At 33.1% G+C, this 23,689-nt stretch overlaps 2 protein-coding genes across 4 annotated transcripts; one reads left to right on the top strand and one right to left on the bottom strand.

The window, feature by feature from the left end:
• Nucleotides 1–130: 130 nt before the first annotated feature.
• Nucleotides 131–6,837, top strand: LOC131603845 (casein kinase 1-like protein 3). 3 transcript variants are annotated; one of them, XR_009284533.1, is made up of 18 exons: nucleotides 131–222; nucleotides 322–362; nucleotides 571–640; nucleotides 743–891; nucleotides 990–1,085; nucleotides 1,192–1,262; nucleotides 1,446–1,507; nucleotides 1,590–1,653; nucleotides 1,771–1,855; nucleotides 1,955–2,081; nucleotides 3,687–3,769; nucleotides 3,860–3,917; nucleotides 4,172–4,284; nucleotides 4,425–4,616; nucleotides 4,736–4,925; nucleotides 5,438–5,527; nucleotides 5,863–5,954; nucleotides 6,058–6,837. XR_009284533.1 is itself a non-coding variant. In XM_058876281.1 (15 exons), exons 1-14 carry the CDS (start codon nucleotides 147–149, stop codon nucleotides 4,602–4,604), a joined length of 1,275 nt encoding a protein of 424 aa, XP_058732264.1. In that variant the 5' UTR covers nucleotides 131–146; the 3' UTR covers nucleotides 4,605–4,616; nucleotides 4,736–5,208. The 3 variants fall into 3 exon arrangements, 1 of the variants encoding a protein (XP_058732264.1); XR_009284534.1 differs by having other exon boundaries at nucleotides 6,037–6,837; XM_058876281.1 differs by lacking the exons at nucleotides 5,438–5,527; nucleotides 5,863–5,954; nucleotides 6,058–6,837 and having other exon boundaries at nucleotides 4,736–5,208.
• A 7,229-nt stretch (nucleotides 6,838–14,066) lies between these two features.
• On the bottom strand, nucleotides 14,067–19,719 carry LOC131603844 (probable RNA methyltransferase At5g51130). Its single transcript, XM_058876280.1, has 8 exons — nucleotides 19,493–19,719; nucleotides 19,303–19,417; nucleotides 17,561–17,608; nucleotides 16,746–17,019; nucleotides 16,300–16,387; nucleotides 15,166–15,231; nucleotides 14,759–14,827; nucleotides 14,067–14,629 (listed from the first exon to the last, which is right to left on the bottom strand). The coding sequence occupies exons 1-8, from the start codon at nucleotides 19,607–19,609 to the stop codon at nucleotides 14,540–14,542; spliced, it is 867 nt and encodes a 288-aa protein (XP_058732263.1). The 5' UTR covers nucleotides 19,610–19,719; the 3' UTR covers nucleotides 14,067–14,539.
• Nucleotides 19,720–23,689: the final 3,970 nt, after the last annotated feature.

Below are 23,689 nucleotides of genomic sequence, written 5' to 3'. Positions count from 1 at the left end.
TTTACCGAAAATCGAATTTACTTTTGCACCGTCCAGATTTCAATTGCGTGTTCAAATGACAAAAATGCCCCCGCCTCTCGTCGCAGTTTTTCTTCTTCTATTGTGTGTGGCTCTGTTTTCTTCAATTTTCCAGTGACAGAAGAAGCATGGAGCGAATCGTTGGCGGAAACTACAAGCTCGGCCGCAAGATCGGAAGTGGATCCTTCGGTGAAATCTACCTCGGTTAGCGTCTTCAAGCTTCCGTTATTGATTTCAAAACGATTCTTCATTTTAGGTTTATTTGTTCTAACCGTTTTTTCACGAATTCTTGTGTTGCTGCAGCTACGCATATTGATACTTATGAAATTGTCGCTATCAAGATCGTAAGTTTCAATTCCATGTATTTGCTAGGGTTTTTTTGTACTCCAATTTTCTAATTCAATTTGCCTATTCGAATTTTCAAATTTCTGCGTAAAAAAACATGAGTAGCAATTCAGTATGCGTTAATTTGTGGATTAGGTTCTTAAGTAAATTCACCGAAACTTAACTTCAGATTTTTCTGATGCTAATTCTTTCTTTTGAATGTTGCAGGAGAATAGTAAAACAAAGCATCCACAACTACTTTACGAGGCAAAGGTCTACAATGTTCTTCAAGGAGGAAGTATGCATTTTGCAATATTAAGTTTTTGTTTTTTTGTTGTTTGATGGAGGTAGAGGTGTGATTGTGAGTCATGAGGTTGAGATTTTGGATTTCTTGTGGCAGGTGGCATTCCAAGCATAAAATGGTTTGGTGTAGATCGGGAGGATAATGTACTGGCTATGGATTTACTTGGCCCTAGTCTTGAAGATCTTTTTGTGTATTGTGGAAGGAAGTTTTCATTGAAGACTGTGTTACTGTTAGCTGATCAAATGGTATATGTTGTCTGGCTTCTCTGTTTTTCACCAAAACATATAATATTTGATACTAATTAGTTCAATTCTCTTGTCTTTTCTCGATTTGTCATGCGCAGATTACTAGAATAGAATATGTGCACTCTAAAGGATATTTACATAGGGATATTAAACCCGATAACTTCCTCATGGGACTTGGTCGGAAAGCCAATCAGGTAACTGTCTTTTTATTGATGGCTAGTTGGACTTGCCCCTCCATCAACTATTTGTTGCTACCTATTAAGGTTTCACTTGTGTGTGTAATTGTGTTGTTCTTGTTAGGTTTACATGATCGATTTTGGGCTTGCAAAACGGTATCGGGACTCCACAAGCAATCGCCACATCCCTTACAGGTAGTTCATTCTTTTCATTTTTAACATTTATATCTTGTAAATTGCACTCATCTGGTTATGAATTATTTTCATCATCCCACCACCTTAATCAGTTTTCGTGACTAATACTTTTGTTTGGAAGTTCCCCCATTTTGTCTTCTTTCCCTTGGAAATACCTGGACTACTAACAAATGTAATTCACAGGGAGAACAAAAATTTAACAGGGACTGCTCGATATGCAAGTTGCAATACTCATCTTGGGATTGGTAAGTCTGAAGTTAGAAGAAGATATTAACCTCTCAAGCTTGAATAAATGCTTACAAATTCTCATTTGCCATATTTTTTTAGAGCAAAGTAGACGGGATGATTTGGAATCTCTAGGATACGTACTTCTCTACTTCCTTAGGGGAAGGTATGGCATTCTGTTCCACCTGATCTTTCCTAAAGTATTTTGTCCATAACCTATTATCTCCCGAGACAATATAATGAATAGTCCTTAATTATATATTAATAAATATTTTTTTTTTAGCCTTCCCTGGCAAGGTCTAAGGGCTGCAACAAAGAAACAGAAGTATGATAAGATATGCCAGAAGAAAGTATCAACTCCCATCGAGGTTAGTATTTAACCATTTATGTGTACTGTGAAGCACATCAGCTGCCCTGAATAAAACTAATAACTGGCATACTTATTGTTTTATTTTCCTTTCCAAAAGGTACTATGCAAATCTCATCCTGTAGAGTTTGCTTCATATTTCCATTACTGCCACTCTTTGACGTTTGATCAACGGCCTGATTATGGATTCTTGAAGCGTTTATTTAGAGACCTATTTGCTCGGGAAGGTGATTGTTTTTCCTTTTTAAATTAATATAAGAAATTACATGCACCATTTTATTTGAATGCTTTTGTAAACTGTTTTTTAGGGCATGGACATTATTATCAATCTTTATAATACTTGAGACTCCTAATCTAGTCTTCCTTTCAATGAATCATGGGGCTCCTTCTTTGTCAAGGAAATCATGGGGCTCCTTCTTTGTCAAGGAAATCATGGGGCTCCTTTCGAATGCTATTCTTTCAATTTAGTCAATCATAGATATTTTTGGTTCTTAATGTCTAAACTCTTCATAACTATTTAATTTCAAATTCACACATTTCAAATATTTTCTTTTAATTTATGTTAAAATTTTAATCACACTCTACAATGCATATATTACTCACTTTTTATTATATAAAAAGTTGGGTTTCGACAGTATTGTACTCTTTACAATCATTGCACAATATGTTATGCATTGATATTATTCTACAATCTTTGTAACTTGCAGTTAGCAATGTGTTGATATTTGTAAATATATAGTGTTAATAATATTTGTATATAGAATAGTCCCACATCGACTATATCATATAATTAGTTGTAATCTCTCTATATATAATAAAGTCTCCGTAGTGCTTTACAAAACACACGGTTTATTCAAATGTCTCTTAGTCTCTCGTATTTCAACATGGTATCAAGAGCCTCGTTTAAGATCCGTTGGGCCACCTTCTATGGTTTCCGCTATCGGGCCACCCACCGTTTATTTCCACGCTCCAGTTGTCTAGTCCTGGGCGTGAGGGGGTGTGTTAAGAGTCCCACATCGGACAATATATGGCCTGAGCATGTCCTTATAAGTGGGGGCAATCCTCACCCTACTAGCCGGTTTTGTAGGGTGAGTTAGGTCCAACCACATTTCTTAACATGGTATCAGAGCCTCGTTTAAGATCCGGTGGGCCACCTTCTATGGTTTCCGCTATCGGGCCACCCACCATTTATTTCCACGCTCCAGTTGTCTAGTCCTGGGCGTGAGGGGGTGTGTTAAGAGTCCCACATCGGACAATATATGGCCTGAACATGTCCTTATAAGTGGGGGCAATCCTCACCCTACAAGCCGGTTTTGTAGGGTTGAGTTAGGCCTAACCACACTTCTTAACACAATGTAATGACTACAAATTTGTCAAATACACCTATACCTTGATAGCTTACATCCATTAAAAGATGAGTGGGTGTAAGCTAGCAAGTTACAATTAAACAAATATCAAATACAACCGAAGATTTAACTTTCTAACTTAAATCTACTAAATTTTAATTGTATAGATATAAAATGTTTTGGTTTTGGTAACCGAAAACCTAAGATTGTCTAAATTTGAGTAGTATGTTAAAGGAATAAAAATATATATATCCTTGATGTCAAAGAAGTCATGTAGCCGGGACATTGAGGGAGATTAGATTAGGAGAAGTCCTTATTTTCTCAAGAATGAGGACTCAATATTAATATATATGTGCTACTTAATTTAGATACATGAATCTTTTTGTTGTTTAGTAAGTAGTCAAGCATGCCAAAAGGGCCTCTTATTTTTCATTGCTACACCAAATATAATTTTCCCTCCCTCTACTTTTCCTTTATTTATCTCAGGCTATGAGTTTGATTTCGTTTTTGATTGGAGCATTTTAAAGTATCAGCAATCACAGAAGCATAGAGTGCCACCTTCCTTATCTGTAAGTATATTTGATTTTTGAAGGTAAGTGATGATTACACAACTGGAATCTTCCCCTGCTTCTGACAATATTAAAATTGTTTTATCACAGCCAGTTCCTGGGGCAAGTAACAATCGTGCCGTCCCAATGGAATTTGACAAACATCAAGGTTTGTGTCTTAAGCATGTTATATCATTTATGAGTTTTAGATGTTTCCTAAATTCCTATCAAGAAATAACTTATGTTGGTTGCTACACAAATTTATAGTAAAGGCAACACAAGTATTTTTTGTTGACTACCTGCAAGGTTGGCTAAATCCTTGCGTCGAAGTCTTGTCTTGGAAGATGCATTGAATGATTAGTTTTCTACTAAATCAAATTTCTTATTTGTTATGACCTAATTCAGTTTTTAATGCATATTCAGGGCACGGTGAAGAGCGAATTAAATCAGGAAATGCTACTGGTCCTGGTGTTAAAGTACAGTTTAAATCACCAACTGGTAGAAACTTGAGTTCTGATAACCCTCTTGACAAGAATGTAAGTCATCTTGCCTTAAAAAACTCACTCTTCCTATGAAGGTTGTGATGCAATATTAAAGTTATTTTTCTGTGATCGCCCAACATTATATCTAAAAACTAAATAGATTAGCATTTTAGTAATTATTCTCTTTTTGGTAGATTTTTGGAGAAGCAAATATGCCCTCTACTTCGCATTCTCCTGCTGGAGCTTCAAAAAGGAACCCCTTGAAGCCTGCCTTGTCTGCCGAACCTTCCAACCCTGGACATGGGCAAGGAAGTAAAATTGGCCCTTCAAGTAGCTGGATATCATCTTTGCAGCGCATATCTTCTTCCAAATGAATGTCGGATGTGGTAATTTTCTGCTTCATGCTGTTATTTTAAGAAATTTCTGGTTCGTGCCGCTGTCATGTCCATTTTCACTTGAGTTTTATTTGTAACTACACTGATACTTTATTGTTTGCATTTTGTAGTATTTCTATCTCCGGGCTTGAATCTCTTGAAGATTCCTAGAAGAATACATGTGTGAAGCTGCAAATGCGTCATGGTTTGCTTGCATCTTTTCTCAAGTGTTTGGTCAAAGAATATTCAAGTGAAGTATCCATGGACACGGACGCTGTGAATGTGCTGGATGGTTGACAAATTGCATAGCTCCTATTTGAGGTGACTGACAAAATTCAGTCTATCTAGGTTTGAGTGCCGGTGCTGTACATAGATGTCAAATGTGGCACAGAGCATTATGTATTCGTGTCTTCATGTAACATTAATGTGTGAAGTAGCCCATTTTCTTGTTATGTTACTCGATGATTATTATCCATATACCATCTGATAAGTGGCAATACAGCCTGGTTTACAAATTTTAAATTTATTGACAATATTATGAATTGTAAAGGTATTTTTTAGAAATACTTAAACACAGTTTTTATAGTCGTTGTTTCTCCTTTTACTTGTTCGCTTTTTCTGTCTGATCTAGAAACAGTACACTCGCACTTCTATAGCCTACAACATATCATGTTTAGAATCATGCATACATTTTTTTTCATAGAATGGGAGAGCTCTAAACTCAAAAGAGTTTCACAAATATAAATTGTTCTCATTTAGACTTATTTTCTTTGATACATACATTTATCTGCATTTCATGATGGTAATTTGCACTTTTTCTTGTTAATGACCAGGTTATCAAAAATAGAAGTTATATTGATATCACAGGCAAATGTTATGGCTGAAAGGTCACTGAAATAATGGTTTCTTATGAGTTTTCGAAGGTAGTCCTTGGGGGCATCTATTCACACTCACATTATTTCATGCTTGTCTGTTACTTGGGTGATGGGATGATTTAATTATCAAGATCTGTATCTCACCTTTTGGAATTTATCAGTTTGGCTTGAATCTTGAAGTTTTTTGTTGAAAGAGATTAAAAAATCTGTATTGATAATTTGTATTGATAAGAAAATTTCAGTTTGTCTTTGATCTTATCAACTTGTTCTATGTTTTTTTAATTATAACTCTGGTGCTAAACAGGTACTTATTTATGTTTTTATCAGCTTGTTGTAATTATTTATTATAACTCTGATGCTGATCAAGCACTTCTTTACTGTAGGTAGCACAATTTGACCCTTGCTGAGGTTAATTTGTGATCTCATTCTAGGGATGAAAGTGTTGAATCTAGTTGTGTTTCAAGTGTGATTCAAGGTTTGAATAAATTGATGTATATTTCATTTTCATCTGATAACGAACTGGTAAAATAAATTTGGTGATTCTCACTCAGTATTAGTCCATACTTTTATCTTTGCAGGACCTCCTTTTCTGCTGAATATATTGTGTGATGGATGAAAAATGGAAGTAATATGCCACTATCTACAGGAACATACTCATGATGCTGCTGCTACTTTTGATGAACAAATCAGTTTAAGCACTCTGGATGAAAATGCACCCAGGAATAATTAATATTGGAGATTATGAGTCAATGTGATTTCTTTGGTTTGTGCAACTTTTCATTGTTTTCAACTAGAGAAAGGGGAGTTACATAGTTATGTTGCTTCAATTCAAGAATTTTGGATACTCTTTCTGCGCCAAATTAATCATTTGGTTTGAATTGCAGTAACAATTGACAAGAAATGAGTTGATTTATCTTTGCTTGTTGCAAGAGCATGCAAGGTAACACCGATCAGAAAAATTGAAGGCTCTTTGTGCTGATATAGGTTTGTTCATCTGACATCTTTGACAGTGGCACCAAAACAATGAATTCACATTTTGTCAATTTCAAATTGAAGGTTTCACAATTTTGATTCCCTGTATGTGACATGCTATTTCATGATTCTTGAGCATTTTGAATCTGTTAGAGAAGTTGAAATTTGCACCTCTGAAGTTTGATGAGCTTTGGAGCTTGAACATTAGATGTTTCACTACGATATTGTTAAAAGAAAGTTTTGCGGTTGGGATTTTTCAAATTTCCTTAGAATTACTTGCTTGGTGACAAGCTTGAAACAAGAGTTATTTATGATATGAAAGTTGGTCGGAAAACTATTTAGGACAACATGTATTTCTCTATTAATCAATCCATGCTTTACATAAATGATGTATTATCAGTGTTTTGTACTGGTTTGACATGTCTAAAATAATTTATATAGATCAAAATCTCAAGATCGGTAGATTTCATATCTTGAGCAGTAATTTATTCTCACAGACACCACATTTGTAATAGTTTAGTTTATTAGGTTTGTTATTCTTAATAATTTTTAGACTATCTTTAGATAGAAAGAACTGCTAGTGCATTCATTTGGTGATGGAAGCAACGTACATGCATACTCCTTGGAGGTATTTCGTATGTATGATGGCTTTTTTTTACATATATTTCAAACAGGAGTGCTATTCTTACACTCTCTTTTCCTTACACTGTATGCACACCGTATGTGGCAATAGAGGAAAATATTGGGTGCACAAAAATCAAAGTTGCATAAATTATTAAAAAATTTAAGAATAGTATATTTTGTATATACTTATACGGTGTAGTTGTTTAAACTAGTGTATAGATATCTTTTCCCTATTTCAAATTCAAGATTTCTTCTGTGCAAAGGAATTGACGACAAACTTATGATTTTTAATAGTAGGGGATTGTGAAGATTAATGGTATGTTTGGATGATAAAAGAAAGTGAAAGGAATGAAGGTTAATGGAAAGAATATTAAAGGAAAGAAAGTGAGTAAAAAATGAATGGAAAAAGAGATTATTTTCTTGTTGTTTGGTATGAATGAAAGTAAAAGGAATGTAAAAAGAAAGAAAGACATATATATAGTATATGACATAAATACCCTTACACTAATGAAACTATATATAGTTTTACTTTCAAATAATAATAATAATAATAATAATAATAATAATAATAATAATAATAATAAATAAATCAAGGGAAAAAAGAAATAATAATAATAATAATAATAATAATAATAATAATAATAATAATAAATAAATCAAGGGAAAAAAGAAAATGCACTGACAATGTAAAGTATTTTTACACTGTCAACCAATGTGAGACATGCATCAGAATAAATTTTATTTTTAATTTTAAAAATTAAAATTACATGACAAATTAAAATCTTTTGATTGGTTGTATGTGTAAAACTGTTTTATACTGACAGGGCACTATCTTTAAACTCATAAATCAATAATATAAAGGATAAAATTTTGGTACAATTATTTAGGTGTGGTTTTTACTATTTTTTAATGAAAATATAACAATTATAATTAAATGTCATTTAGTGAGTAAAAATAGGAGAAATTTGCATACGTGTAAGAGAAAGTTACATATTTGTCATATTTTCATTGAAAAATAAGAAGAACTACACCTAAGGAATTGTACTTAAGTTTTGTCATAATATAAACGTGAATATTGAATAGTGTAAGCTAGCCGAGAATTAATCAAAAATATAAAATAGAACAATATAAGAAAAATATATATTAATATCAGGAGTATTTTGTCATTTTATTAATGACATGGCCGTTTCATACTTTCCATACTTTCCTTCCAAATTGAAGTGAAAGTTTTTGGATATGGGCCCCACCAAAATTAAGCTTTTCTTTCTTTTTAAGACCATTTATAATGAACATGTCGAATAATTTATTAAGTTGTTGAATGAGTGCAATGAGATTTCTTTTCAAACCATCGAAGTCTATTTTCCAATAAGCTTCCTTTCCTCTATGCTTTCAATCCACTCATGTTCACTATAACTAAACAATGTGTAATTCTAGAGACGCAAATAAACTAAAGGATGAGAGCAAGGTAATTTACATAACAAAAGACGCGAAAGCATCTTGGAACATATTGTACTAGTCTCCAATCAGTGTGGTTTTTGTCGTGCATAATAAATTAATAATGTCTTGAAGCGTCCACTATATCTAAAATATTCCATTTTTACACCAGTAAAGAAAAAGGTTACATTTTTACCATTCACTTATCTTTATAAACCATTTGTGCAGTCTAAATATTTAGAAGATTTTAGTTGAGTTTATTTTTTTAAATTAAGCATTTGACTATTAGAACATATTTTTTTAAATTAAGCATTTGACTATTAGAACACCTTTATATATCTTGCACAGCATTTGACTATTTATACAAACATATTTGCTACTCCCTCTTTTTTAAAATGAGTGTCGTTTTAGGAGAAGAAATTTATTTTAAAATGAATGTCATTTTTACTTTTCAATATAAAAATGATTGTTATTTTTTTAATTATGTCATTTAGTTATTACTTTCTATATACTATTTCAATATATTAATAAGGTTAATTTAATAAAAGTATAATATTTTATAATTATTATTGTATTTCTTAATCTGTATGCAAAAATCCTAAATGACACTCATTTTAAAATGGAGAGAATAATTAGTTAGAAAAACATAGTTATATCTTCACAAAGAACAGTGGCGGAGTCAGAAATTTTATGCAGCCTGGGCAAAAACTTTACACCATTGATTATTCCTCTGTTTTAATTTTTATACCCTATTTTTACTAATTTTGCCCCTAATTTTGCTCCTGAATTTGTCAAAAAATCGACTATTAAATTGGGGGGAGTACAAAGAAAATAGGGGTTGAGCCCGGGCGCCTGCCCGGGCTAGCTGGGTCTTGGCTCCGCCCCTGACAAAGAAGTTACACTAAACAACTAAACAACTTTGCACTTGGATTATAACAAACTATCAAATTGTTTTTTATTTATTTTGTTAAACGTTTAAGATAGATATGCCTTGATAAAAGTTTTTTTATAATTATCCTCTATTTTAAAACTAATTCCTAATACACTCTACATTAATCAAAATTTTGTATTTATTTTTTAATTAATCAAAATTTTGTGATTGATTGTATGTAAAAGAATTTCTTATGTGTGTGTCTATCTAAGAATTTAAAATCTTGTATTTATTTTTTAATTAATCAAAATTTTGTGATAAGTTGTATGTAAAAGAATTTCTTATATGTGTGTACCTGAGAATTTTCCCTAAATTAATATCTCAAATAAACCAGTTTTGACCGCTGAAAGACCAAAAATAATTTTAATGTTTCCCCTCCATCTCAAATGGCTCAGACGTCCATGTAGTATTTTTTATATTTTAATTTCTTTTTTATATATATCATTAAAAAATTCTAAACAAAATTCACAACATGCAACATACATGAAAAAACTTGTATGAGGGTTTTACCCTATAACAAATTCTAAAGTCTACATGAAGGAGAAGAATGAAAAAACGTAAAAACCATCAAATTGGAAGAGATTCTGAAGATCATACAAGAATAAAAAGAAGCAAGGAACATACACAAGTTAGGTATGCACCATAAGAAAATCATAAAAACCATAGTTGGGCTCTATGGATATTCTAAATATTAACAATAAAGTGATAATGGTATACTCTCTTTTAAGAGCTTGAGAACTCTCACTACTTCAGTTAACACAACCGCTGGTTCCTTAGTATCAACACCAACCATTGAAGCCAACACTTCAATTTTATTCATTGTTTTTCCATCATACAGAAGCTCTACTTCATGAGATACATCACCATCTACCTCGCTTGACGAGTCGGAGTCCGAGTAGCTCTCAAAAGAATGCTCACCATGCAGAGGGACATCAGAATTGTCAATATCAGTGTTGGCTTTTGGGGTGAAAAGAAGATAATGGAAAGTATACTGTTCTTTATTATCAGAGTTTTGTAGTTGCTTTGAGTTTCCTGTGGCATCCATAGTTGATATGTTGAATGAGTTGGAACATTACACAATGGTGTTGATATATATGAGTTATGAGTGCAGTACTGGTCGTAAAATGCCATAATGAGGACCGTTATCTAACGAAGAAAACGTAGAAAGAAAAAGTAATGAGGCACTTATTCATCATAATTCAATTGGGTCATTGTTTTGAAAATTTAGGGTGCTATTATGGCAACATTTTGACATTGCTGTTTTGCTATATTTGACTTCTGTCCCTTTGCATGCTATATTATATTAATCTCTCTAAAATTCAGGGTCGGCCCTGTGCATGTGCAAGAAGTGCTACAGCATAGGGCCTCAAATTTAAAGAGTCTCAAAATTTTGAAATGTCTAATTTTTTTTTCATAAATATTGATCCAAATAAATAAAATTTTATAAAAAAAAATCAAATAAATTAAAAAAATGTTATGGTAAAAATTTAATGCATACAAAAATTAAGATAGATCAAACCTCAAAATAATTATAATTAAATATATTATTGATTAATCCATAATTTTATTTTTATGTGTCTTTTTCAATTATTATAATTATATTTTTATTTTAAATTTAGGCCCATTTTTAAAATTAAAACGGGGCCTCTGCGTTGATTGGGCCGGCCCTGCTAAAATTAGTTGATGCTTGGCATGTGTGATTTTTGTAAATTTTGGAGTACAAGTTTGATTTAAGCATTAGCATCACTAGTTTGTCTTTCACCTAACAAGTTGATTTTATAAAAACAAACTATATCAAATGTAAAAATAAAATAAATATGAGTAGATCAAATATTGTGGGTTCTATTTGTAGTTGTATTTCTCTAGAAAGAAATTGTTGCATCTTCTTATCATATGCAAGGGGAGCTTCCTCGATATGATTATTTTGTTTGTCTTATCGCTTTCGTTTATTATCGTTTACATAAGTCTCTTTCATTATTGCACATCTTTTAAATCAAGTTTGAAATTAATTCATTAGTATTTTAGCATGCATGAAACAATAGTTACGTTTGAATTTGATCAAGATATTTATAGTCAATTGCATGAATTTGTGGAATAAAAACTGTGTTTGATTCAAGTTAGTTGCAAATAAAAATCTCAAAGTCTCTTTTGAATCATGAAAAAATTGAGTTTTTGAGAGTTTGATTCAAATCAATTAAAATACACATTATTATGATTCGGATCAAATCCAACAGGGATGAACCAAAGTTTTTCAAAACAATTTGATTCAAAACAGATTTTGCACATGGTTCGAATCAAGCAATTTTCGGTCATCTCTACTCAATTTGATTCGGAATCACAGTTTTTCAGCATTTTTCTTAAGGGTCTGAAGCAGTTGATTCGAATTTGACATTGTATTTGATTTGAATCAAATAAAAAATGGGTCAAAAATCATAATTATTTTTATTCCATTCACTTGCTCATTTGACTCAAACCATGATTTGTTCTTGATTCGAATCTAACCAATTTTTATCACTCACTTTTGTGCTTAAACTCAAGCACATATAAAACCTTTTGTCAACACTTTTTCATGTGTGAAATTTCATATTCATTTGTGATTTTCTGTGAAATCAACTCTCTCACTTTGAAAAGTTCAGAGTTCTTGCATGCGAATCTTTTTCTTCTTCAACCTCAGTTTTTATTTCAAATCTTGATCATGAGAGATTTTGATTGATTGGGGGAGACGTTGTATTAAAACTAACAATTCGTGGAGATTGGTTAAAGATTTCTAGATTGTTGCTAGATTGAGGAGTTATCATTGGTGCTGACAAATTTCAGTGTGAAAAGAAGGAGGTTCTTCGCTCCATGTTTCTTTAGTAGTGACTGGGAGGAAGGCTACGGATAAGTCGGAGTTCTTCTTTGATCTTCAAACAATTCACGTTCAAAAAATCGGTAGGGTCAAATGGTTGATTGCTACAAATAAAGACTTGGAGAAGAATTGGTGATATTGGAAGGTTTAGAAGAGTCGATCGAGTAAAGATTGCACATAAGAGTTTGGCGTGAAGTTTTATTCAAGTCAAGATCCAGAATTGAAGTTTTATTTTCTTTACCATTATTGCATTGATAGCGATTTATCGCTTAAAATTATGTTTTGTTGGAATTGAAACATAATCGAACCTTAGTGGTGATTAAAATTTAAAAAAATTGTTTTAGAATTTGTGAATTGAATTTTTGTATAATCATTTCTTGTGAATTGAATACATGTGTATCATCATTAATTCAATTTGTGTTTGTTGTATATTGATTACGTGTTTACGTGAGTCGATTTCTATGCAAGTATAATTCACTCTATTTTGATATAATACTTTCGCGTGCATACTTAAAAAAAACTCAGATATTTTATTTTCAAAAAATCTGTTGATTTTGTTTTTAAAAGTCCATTCACCCCCTCTAGACTATTTTCTTACACCATATTTTCACCCAACACTATTTGAAGGCGGTTGGTATCTAAAGTTGTAATGAAAGGGATCCGTAAGGATGTGGCAGGATATCTCAATGACTTCTAGTTTGGAGTTGGTGCGGCAGGTGGTGCTGAGGCCATTATACATAGTGCCAACAAGCTATTGAGCAAGTAACATGGAGATGGCTCTTTGACTATGCTCACAGTCAATTTCATAAATGTTTTCAACCTGATAAATCGACCAGTCATTCTACGAGAGGTGGGGGTGTGATGTCTATTTATTTCTTTAAGGGTTGAGTTTCTCTATGGTCAGGAAGTAAGGTTATACCTTAGGGATGGGCACATGCTCAAGATTTTCTCCTGCTATTCCTATTGACTGTCTAGGCCAACATATATCTTTGATATAGTAAAGTATCATTTTTAAATACCGACTTATGATTCCCTTATTTCATGTTGATGAGGTTTGTCCTGTTTGCCACAAGGCATGCTTGGATACATTTGGGGAACACGATATTCATTGCAAGGAACTTCCAGGATTTAAATATCGATATGACTTTGTTAGTGATGTCCTATTTGATATATTTAAGCTTGTGGGAGTGTCTATGAAAAAAGAGATGTCTGTGCATTTCTTGACTAACCCACAGGAAGGGAGATCCACTTAGTTCAGCAAATGTTCTAGTCTATGAATGGATAGGAGAAAAACATGCATTTATATACTTGACTGATTTTCCCCACTGATGGGACTGATGGCTAGAGATTTTGCTATGAGCAAAACAGCTCTCAAAAGGGTTTAGATTTTGTCTTGGACACTTTTCTAGCACCAAAAACACTTCTTTTACTGAAAATACAAAGACATGTGCATAACAATGTTGTCTCCTAGAACAATAAATATAATATTTAAGATTAAGAGAATTAATTTTGCCATAAAGTAGCACCGCAAGTTATTGTCCACTGTATAATTATGATTATATATGCTATTAAGAAAAAAATGTTTATTGAATCTGTGTAATAATGAAGATGGCACTGTCCAAGTCTTAAAACCTCCATAAAGGATGTTGACAATAACATTACTTTTCCCAGGCATGTACTAATTACTATTAGTAACGGAGACCAAAAGAAAAAGCATCTAAATAAAGCTAGGCCATCATTCAAAATCAAATAGGTCCCTTAGACTATAACAACAGATATAGTAAATAAATTTCCTCATTCTATTAGAAGTGAAGAAAACATGAAGTATCAATCGAAATAAACAATACAAATCATCATTTCATGTTCTTCCTTTTCATCCCTAAAAAGACCCACCCTGCACCAAAATGATACTAACGTAGTATCAAGGTAAAAACAACTTTAATTAGGCTGAACATGCTTTCACTCATTGACACCAACTGCCAAAATTAACATGATATTTGGCAGAAAACAAGTCAACCCCTTGCTGGCCAAAATTATGTGATAATAAAACTTGACAGCAAAAACGCTACGCACAAGACACTGTTTTCATTCAACCAAAAATTTGTTTCCATGCATGCCAGTAATCATCTTAAACAGCAGCTTCATCGCAAGTTTGGGGTCTATTAGTAACCACTTTTGATCTCAAAATATATAACAAGTACTTCTCTCAGCTGGGAAGAAGCACATTTACTCGTATGGCTTTCTACATTGGTTATTTCTGAAAAACTAAAATTGGTCTGTTGAAACCAGTCGTGCTACCTGTCAAATCTGAAGTGATTGCTTCTACTGTTCTAAATCCAATCTACAAATAAGTTAAATATTATCCATTAGCATCTAAACAAAATTGTAATAAATAAATTGGCAAAACAAAAGGAATACTTATAAATGGAGCAAACTTCAAAATATAATTCCAGAAGGATTTAATACAAACCTTATCTAGCAGTATTTCCTGAAACTCTTCTGGTCGAATCTTAATATTACGGAAGTTGGCAGAAGTATTCTGCATAACGGAGAAAAAATGACTCAATACTAGCCCTTCCTTATTTAGTTAAAAGTGCTAAAGAGTTATAGTATTAGCATATTGACAATGCATTAGTTGCTCCACCAAAATAAAGTCAAATTACAGAAGAAAACAGAGAACATCTATCCCCGTGATAGGACTTGCTTTGCTCACAAGCAAATCTCTAAACATAATAGATTCAAATTTCAGGAAATGATTCCACAAACACAACCATGCACTTAATTAACAAAATAAATGGATCCAAGATAATTGTATAAAGTATACCGTTTGAGCTATAAAATCCATAATCACAGAAAAGAAAGCAAGCTAATTGTTACCTCTGTGACATAACGGTTGCTTTCATATGACTTCCATGGCTGAGGTTCCAGCACAAAAAAGCCACCCTGCTTAGAAGAAATACTACATTGTAAGTAACAGAATATATTAAGAAGGTTAAGTTGGTGTGTTTTACCAAAGAATATGTGCACCATTATACAATTCAAGTTCAGAAAACGAATCAGAGCTGGAATCTCTAGAACAGAGAAAACACACTTTGATGCACCACGCTTTTTGTAGTTTATGGGAGAAAACTGCCCCCTTTGGTGAGATTTTCAATAGGAAGGACAAGAGTGGAAGCAGTGGCAATGGAGTTGATAAGATGGGATGAAGCACTGTGACAATTGAAGCACCATTTGACTTGAGTCCGACAAATGAAAGGGTATGCAAGCCAAAAGAGAAGAGGTTTGAACTTTGAGGTGGGGAGTGGGTGTTTTAAAAACTGAGGTCACATAGACAAAAAACAGTAGCTAGATAAATCAATCAAACATTGGCTCCACATTAATTTGGACAATTCCACATAATTTAGAAGATTGGAGCTGTTCTTGTAAGCGGAACCTGCCAGATTCAGCTAGAATTCATTATTCAGCAGAGGTTGAGTTACTGGTGGGAATGGAGATGAGGATTGAAACCACCATATTGCATGTTTGCACGAGAACGAAAAATGGGCTAGGAGCCTAGGAGTGAAGGGAATAAGTATGTTAGTCTGATTTGTTCTACAGGGTTATGTTATTAGCAAGAGAGAGGCTAGATGGAAGGGTAATTTTTGCATAATGAGGAATTCTGTTAGGACTTAGGAGAGAATCATCTCTTTCAAATTGAGTATTCATAGTCTGGTTTATCTTTTCAACTTGTAGAAATTCACGATCAATCAAATTCCATAAATAAAACACAATTTCTTCCATTAAATTTGTGAGTTCTATCAGAGACAGGTGACAGATATAAATTGTTTAGAAGGGGTTCAAGCACAGGCAAGGAATATAATATAATGCTGCTACACTCGTCATAAGTACAACATTCCTCTCATTAGACATGTCCCATATATCATGGCTTTTTCTTTTACTAACTGAACTTTTATATTATGTGGTTAAAACTTAAGAGAAGGAGAAAAACGGATGGTAGGAGATAATACTCACAGGTCGGAGCAGCTTCCAAGTCTCTGCAAATAATGTAATTAAGCCATCATCACCCCAATTTAGATGAATCCATTTTGCTACACTCAGACTGCAAACAATAGTAACAATACACAGAAAGAGTAAGTCGCATGAAACTTAAGATTAAGAATTTCTTTCTACCTGAAGCTTAGTAATTAAAAATGAAGTAAATGCTTGGTGAACAGAAAGGCAACTGAGCTCATGTTTAAAAATGTATACTACAGTATATAGACAACCCATTTGGAGATATCAACTATCCGGCAGAAGTCAAACACAAATATGGGCAACAGGCCAGAAAAGGCCCAAAAGTATAAACATAATCAAAAAGGCGAACTATTATGAACTGGACTTTAATATCCCAAGAGGCATAAGGAATGCCAAAAGAAAAGGTTTTATTTAGAGAAGCAGAAAAAGAAACAACAACTTACCAAAGAATAGTATCATATTGCTTTCCTGGTGGGTGTGGACTCTGAACAAAATTTTCACATTGAAAAGAAACAATACTGAAAAGATCAACTTGCTCCAAAGAAGAAGGCTCATTTGAAATGTCTTTTGTTTCAACATGTGATGATGGAGTGACACTGTTCTTTGAATTGTCCGTGTGGCTGTTGTCATTGAGTTTGGAGACCTTGGAAGGTTTATTCCCGGCAGATTTTAATCTAGCAGTTTTTCTCAAATTCCAATTTGCATCACACACTCGGTCTAGCATTACCCATAAAAACAAAAGAATAAACAGTTGAAACTAAACAATTTGGGATTACAAAAGAAGGACTTCCTAATATCTATTGCCAAATATCGAGCAGTATGGCTGTAATTGAAAACTATATATTCTAATAAGCATCCAATAGGATTCATGAGTCAGAAATCTTTAAGATAGCATAAGATCACATCTTAATTCTTAAATATGAGATAAAGTGTTTTTTGAGGTTGAGTGTTTCAATCTACCCTGATTTTGTTGTATAGCATAATGCATATTAGCAACCTATTCATCACAACTATGTAATGTTACAAGGAGACTTTGCTAATAGCTAGAGTTGGTTTAAGTAACATGATGATAATTATTCAGCATTTTAAGGATTCATTTGCAAGTTTGATCTCTCATTTTGAGCATACACATCAGAAATATGCTACCTTTGGCACATACTTAGGCCTCATCAGATAGTAACATAAAAAGAAAAAACAAAGAATTTAAACTAGAACCGTTCCCATATGCAATAAAGATCTGAATAGATATGAGTCTTACCAGAATCAATGTCAATTCCAAGAATGCTCCGGCAGCTAAACTTCAATGCTGTTCAGAAGGAGGTAAAATTAAGATCACCATGATAGAAATTACTTTTGGAAATTAAAACTATAACATACAACAAGAACAACAACCAAGCCTTATCCCCCTAAGTGGGGTCAGCTACATGGATCAACTTCCGCCATAATGTTCTATCCAGGATCATGACTCTATCCTATGTTGTTAATAGCAGCCGGCGCAGCCGCTTCCAAGCATACCGGTTCGGCACAAAATGAGAAAGCGGGTTTGCGGGTCGGGTAGCGTGTCGAATGCGATCCAAAGCGGACGGTTTATTTGGTTTGGCAAAACGGGCCGAGACGAACAGTTTTACCCTTAATTTTAAACAGTTTGAAGAAACCCTAATCCTTTTCCTTTCCTAGGTTCAATTGCGGCTGGTTGTGTATATTCCTCCATGGCAAAAGTTTCGCTCGTTCTTCTTTGATCCTCCATCGCTCATCATCTATGTTCCTCCATCGCTCATCATCTTTGTTCCTCCATTGCTTCTGGTATTTTGCTTTCTTTCATCATCTCTGTTTCTCTGCTTCTTTCCTTTGCTTCTCACATTTTTTTTACTTATACAATTGTTTCACTTTCCTGCTCTGTTCTAAAAAAATTTATCCTTCCTGCTTCCCTTTACATTGTTCTGTTTCTTATTTTAGATTTTGAAATTTTAGTTCCTACTTAATTGCAAGTGGTGTTGCTGAGCCTAAAAGCAACACTAGGAGCCAAGCAGCATTGCAGAAGAATGCAGTTGCACCTCCACCTTCTTCATAATGATCTAAGCCAAGAGCAAAGGAAGTGGTAGTAATAGATGATGAACTTGGTGATCAAGAATATATTGGAGAGGATGAAGAAGATGCTAGTGGCGGAGGAAGTGATGATGAAGACTTACATGTTAATGATTCTTGAATTTTTATTAGAGTTTTGTTGTTTAGCTATTTTAAGATTTAGATACTTAAGTGTTTGTTTTCTTGAATTTTATTGCTATTTGGAAGTATCTTGCAATTTTTTGCTTAAGACTTATGCCTTTTAATGGTATTTGGAATTGGAAGTAAGCTATTATGTATTTGAAAGTATTTTATTGCTCAAGACTTCATGAAGTTTGAGTTTTTTTTGGTATTTGCTAGTATGTTTTCAGCATGTAAGTGCCATTAAAATATTTATTTTTAGTGTCCGCGTCGCTAAAATAGCGCTTGCACCGCTCCCTGTTTTCGTGTCGCTCCCATTTTGGGGTTGACCGCGCCGCTTTCCAAGATTAATAACATAGCCTCTATCCAAAACATTAATCTCAAGATCTTTCTTAATAACTTCTTTTATAATTTTCTAGATCTTCCTCTATCTCTAGCTGTTTGACTCATCTTCATCTAATCTACTTTCCTTACCATAGAATCTACAGGTCTCGTCTCTACATACTCAAACCACCTAAATCTATTTTCCACCATCTTTTCTATTATAGGTGTCACCCCAACACAACGCTATAACATAAAATGGACATTTTTAAGTGATTCTATACTACACCCTCATAAGTTGAATGACTTGAATAATTTAGTTTTGATGATTCTCAAACTTGGGAATTAAATTTTCTAGCTTTAGATGCTTTGGAAAATAGAAATATAATATTAATAGTTAGTGTAATTTCTCTAGAACATAAAACCAAACCTAATCATGCATGAAAAATAGACATTGCTAAGACAGAAAAGTACCAATCTGTATGGTGATTATTCCACTGTTGCAACCAATATCAAGACAATCCTTCCCTTGAAACCACTCTTTCTTTAACACTTTCAAGCGAGGATCTTCATCAACGCCTTCACTAATCTGAAACAAGATCAAAATATAATAAAGACGGCGATGATAATGTAGGTGAATGTAATAAAGGTTAAAGGTGATTACTCGGTAGTTGTAGTAACTCTTGTAGTTTCCGTATTGGAAAACTTGATTATGCTTTTTGTTGTTCTTCTTTGATTTTAGGTTTTCTCCTTCGCGTTTTCTTCCATTTTTTTCTTCCATTTTTCAACCTAAGCTGAAGCAAGTCGAAAGATTTTATTTAAGCAAAGGAAGAGAGTGGAGAAAGGTGAAAAGATTGCGCCCTAAACCCCACAACGATACTCGTTCGAGCGGAAGTGCTCTGGACTTTCTCTTATACTCGTGGATTTTCTTTAATTATAAGTTAATACCTATTTTACCCCTGAATAAAAAATAAAAAAATTTTAGTCGTCTAATAATTAATTTTCTTAAAAGTATAATCAATTCCCTCTAGATGTGTGTTGTGCTGTAAGTGCTCCGAAACAACATCCCATCTCTTCTTTCAAAGTCAGTATATCTTGAACATTTGGAAGTGGCTTGTGCAAAGGCTGCAATGCGGGGTTCAGGTTACTTGTCTTCAGGATTGCTTCACTTTGTTAAACTCGTCGTGGTCCCAACAGGCTAAGGACGTGGCGTTGTCTTGCATTTGCAGTGTTTTTTTTATCATGTGTGGCATGCTAGAAATCAAAGATTGTTTGAAGGAAAGTTGATTCATTGGAAGACTTGCATTAGTCGTATTATCTCTCGAGCTAAATTGATTGGGAACACTACTGCTAATTGCTCTTACAATAACATCAACAACTTCTCCATCCTTAAAAGTTTTGATGTTAATATCTTGCCTAGCAACACTTTGTTTTTACTGGAGGTTTTGTGGAATCCTCCCCCTCTTGGCTGGGTTAAAGTTAATGTTGATGGCTTAGCTAGAGGATCTCCTTCTTTGATTGCTTGCGGAGGCATCTTTCGCAATCATCTTGCTTTGCATTTGGGTAGCTTCTGTGACTTCATGGGGAAGGGGATGCGTTCTTGGCTGAGTTATGGGCGGTTATGGTGGCTCTTGAAAAATCTAAAGATTTGGGATATAATAAACTCTGGATGGAGACCGACTGCAGGATGGTGGTGCAAGCGTTCTCGGATTTTTCTTTGGTTCCTTGGAAGATTAGATCTCGTTGGCTTTGTTGTATAGATTACACTCGCTCGATCGAGTTCATGATTTCTCACGCTTTTAGAGAAGCCAATTTTTGTGCTGACTTCCTTGCGAATTTAGGATTGTCTTTAGGTTGTTATTATTGGTTCCTTTTGTTCATTCCGCCATTGTTAAGGATTACTGTTAGACAAGGATGGTACCCCCTAGACTTCGAATTCGCTCTTAAAGCGTTTTGGCTTGGCCCCCTTGTGTTTCTGGTTCTTCTTTTTATTTTTATATAATATTTTCAGCTTAAAAAAAAGAGTTTAATGGATATGCAATATAATCATTCAAAAGAAAACAAGCAGTCTATCATATAGGACTAGAAATGAGTCGATTTGAGTCGAATTCGCCTCAACTTAGTTCGACTCATTAAGAATTGGTCGAGTTCGAGTTCATCACGAACTTTTTTTTCAGCTCAAACTCGACTCGTTGAGAATTGGTTGAGTTCGAGTTCGAGTTCATCACAAATTTTTTCAGCTAAAACTCGACTCGTTAGAAGCTCACGAACAACTAGGTTCAACTCGTTCGTTAGGTGTATTTCGATAGGTTCAACTTGTTTGTTTCATAGACTTAAAAGTAATTTTTAAAGTCTATTTTTTATATATATTTGACAGTTTAAATTAATTTTTTTAAAATTAAAAATAAAATAAAAGTTATTAGATCGTAATTTATACAATGTTGATTTTATTTGTATAATTATTTGTAGAAATATTTTGCTCGCTTGAGAATATAAATTATTAATTAAAACCGTTAGAATAAAAGAAAATATGGGACTAAGATTTGGAGCAAATCTTTAAACCTACTCTTAAAGACAATATAATTTATCTCATATATAATCGAGTTGACTCATGAACTAAACGAGTCGAACTATGTATAGTTCAAGTTCAGCTCATTTAGTTAACGAACTTAGTTTTTAGCTCATATTCAGTTCATTTGGTTCATGAACTTAGTTTAATAATTTAATTTTTGAATTGAATTTCAAACTGGTTCGGTTCATTGTCAGCCCTACTACTATATCACTAAAAAAAATTAAAATAAAAAAAATAGTATAATTAAATATATAATTGTGAATGATTGATAGTATAAAATTATTTTACATTGTTCATGTTATCGGTACCCCACCTATTTTCTCATAAATAAGATATAATAACAAATTGCTCGTCATCATTTTAATTTAGGTTGATTCGAGTTTTATGTAAAAATTTCATGCCTATGCACAGGTATTAGTTTGTTTGCATATTTGGTAACATAATCAGAAAGAAAACAAAAATAGAAAACAAAAATTCATTAAAAAAAGTTTAATTTGATTTAAAACCAAGTATATATAGTAGCTGAAATTCAAATAAGAATATAAAAAGATTTTGATAGAAATAATTGATTTTTCAATCTTCTAATGTGAAACCAATATCATCACCAAAGTACTTTGAGGTTAGACTCTCTCTTGAAGTCATTCCAACCAGAACAAAAATAAACACTCGTTTTATGTCCATCTCTTGAAACATAAATGATCTTGCAATTCTGCAAATGTTCTTCATCATCCTCATCTTTGAGATTGATACTGCTTACTTCCTCGTTGAGAGACAATACTCAAATACTTTTTTGAAATGTATTGAAAAAATAAAGTAAATAAATAAAAGTTTTATCTAGTTGTTTAAGTATAATGTGAGTAATATTGGGAAAGAAATGTATCTGAGTATATTGTATTGAAGAGCTTCAGTGACATTTACCAACCAACAAAATTCATGAACTACCTGAGTATATTGTATTGAAGAGCTATTGAAGAGCTTGCACTATAGTTTCTTAGATGAGAAAATTTCATAATAAGTTAGTGAGTTGTGTTATGAAACAAGAAAATTGTAGAGCAATATGTCCCTCATCCTAGTTGTTGATGGGCCTCATTTAGTTCAGATTACTTGATGTTTTGTTTTTTTAGGGGAGTTATAATCTCAATTGTTGGAGGAGAGACTCAAAGCATAATGGGAAGAGTGAATTGTAGTATTTGAAATTCGTAACTAATTTTAAAATTTTATTACTTAAAAAATAAATAAAGCAACAAAGAAAATAAAGGAGATAGAGTTAGAGAGATGGCACTAAAGAATTATTCAAGTTCGGTTGAATGTTGACCTACTCTTGACCCCAAAATATTTTCTTGGAATTTGACTATAAATTTGAGCTTTTACATGTTATGGCCACGAATTTTGATACAAGTCAATCTAGAGATTTTAACTGACTTATCTCCTACCAAAAGAATTTTTTTTAAGATTGAGCTAACGAGTTAATTAGAGATTTTACCCCTTGATCTCAATAACCAAACAAAATTTTTTCAATCTAAGTTCTAACACCCAACTGAAATTTTAAGAATGGCGAATCTCAAAAACCAAACTCATTTTTTTAAAAATATCGCACTCTTGAAAATAAGAATGGCACAAAACGGATACAACTCTTCTCGCAAACAGTTTACACTCACAAATCAACAAAGTTGCTCATGAACTTGTAAAGGTGATTCAGCCTTAGCTTCTTTTCCTATTTTACACGTATTCAACTCATTTCCATTAATTAAATGATCTAAAGCTTTTCCAAAAAAAAAAATAGTATAAATATTATCAATGTTTTAAAATTACTCTTAATAAACCTAATTATTCCATGTGACAACACCTATCATCTATTGACGGGATGGAGAAATGTACCCAAAAAAAAAGTGTGAATCTCACACCGTTGATATGCCTCCTTTTCACATTCACTCAACATGGTTGGTATTGGGTATGCATCAGGGATGAGCAGGGACATTTTGTCCTGTCCATAGTTGTGTGGTTCTCCCTCATCCTCAATGTGAATACACGAGAAGCTTTAGGACTCTAAACCGTTATTATCTAGCTACAGAACTTAGACTTGGGGAGATGAATTTGAATTGGAATCCAAATGAGCCAAGAGTCAAATGCCTCAGATTTTAATTCTATTACTTATCAACTTTAGAAACTCTCATGTTGAGTTAGCGTTTGAGACAAAATCAATAAGCTTGTTCATACTTTTGCAAAGGTGTCTCTATCTTACTTGTTTCCAATTAATCAATATCCAAACATATATTTAACATAGAATCA

The sequence above is a fragment of the Vicia villosa genome, linkage group LG5 (assembly GCF_029867415.1).
Source record: "Vicia villosa cultivar HV-30 ecotype Madison, WI linkage group LG5, Vvil1.0, whole genome shotgun sequence".
NCBI classification, from domain to species: Eukaryota; Viridiplantae; Streptophyta; class Magnoliopsida; order Fabales; family Fabaceae; genus Vicia; species Vicia villosa.
This window is presented reverse-complemented; position numbering and strand designations above follow the sequence as displayed.

Coding starts and splice junctions, on each gene's coding strand:
- LOC131603844 (XM_058876280.1), bottom strand. CDS start 19,609: ATGGAAGAAAAAAATGGAAGAAAACGCGAAGGAGAAAACCTAAAATCA. Junction 19,418..19,492: donor AGAGTTACTACAACTACCGA/GTAATCACCTTT, acceptor ATCTTGTTTCAG/ATTAGTGAAGGCGTTGATGA. Junction 16,388..16,745: donor CAATATGATACTATTCTTTG/GTAAGTTGTTGT, acceptor TATTGTTTGCAG/TCTGAGTGTAGCAAAATGGA.
- LOC131603845 (XM_058876281.1), top strand. CDS start 147: ATGGAGCGAATCGTTGGCGGAAACTACAAGCTCGGCCGCAAGATCGGA. Junction 1,086..1,191: donor TTGGTCGGAAAGCCAATCAG/GTAACTGTCTTT, acceptor TGTTCTTGTTAG/GTTTACATGATCGATTTTGG. Junction 1,856..1,954: donor AAGTATCAACTCCCATCGAG/GTTAGTATTTAA, acceptor CCTTTCCAAAAG/GTACTATGCAAATCTCATCC.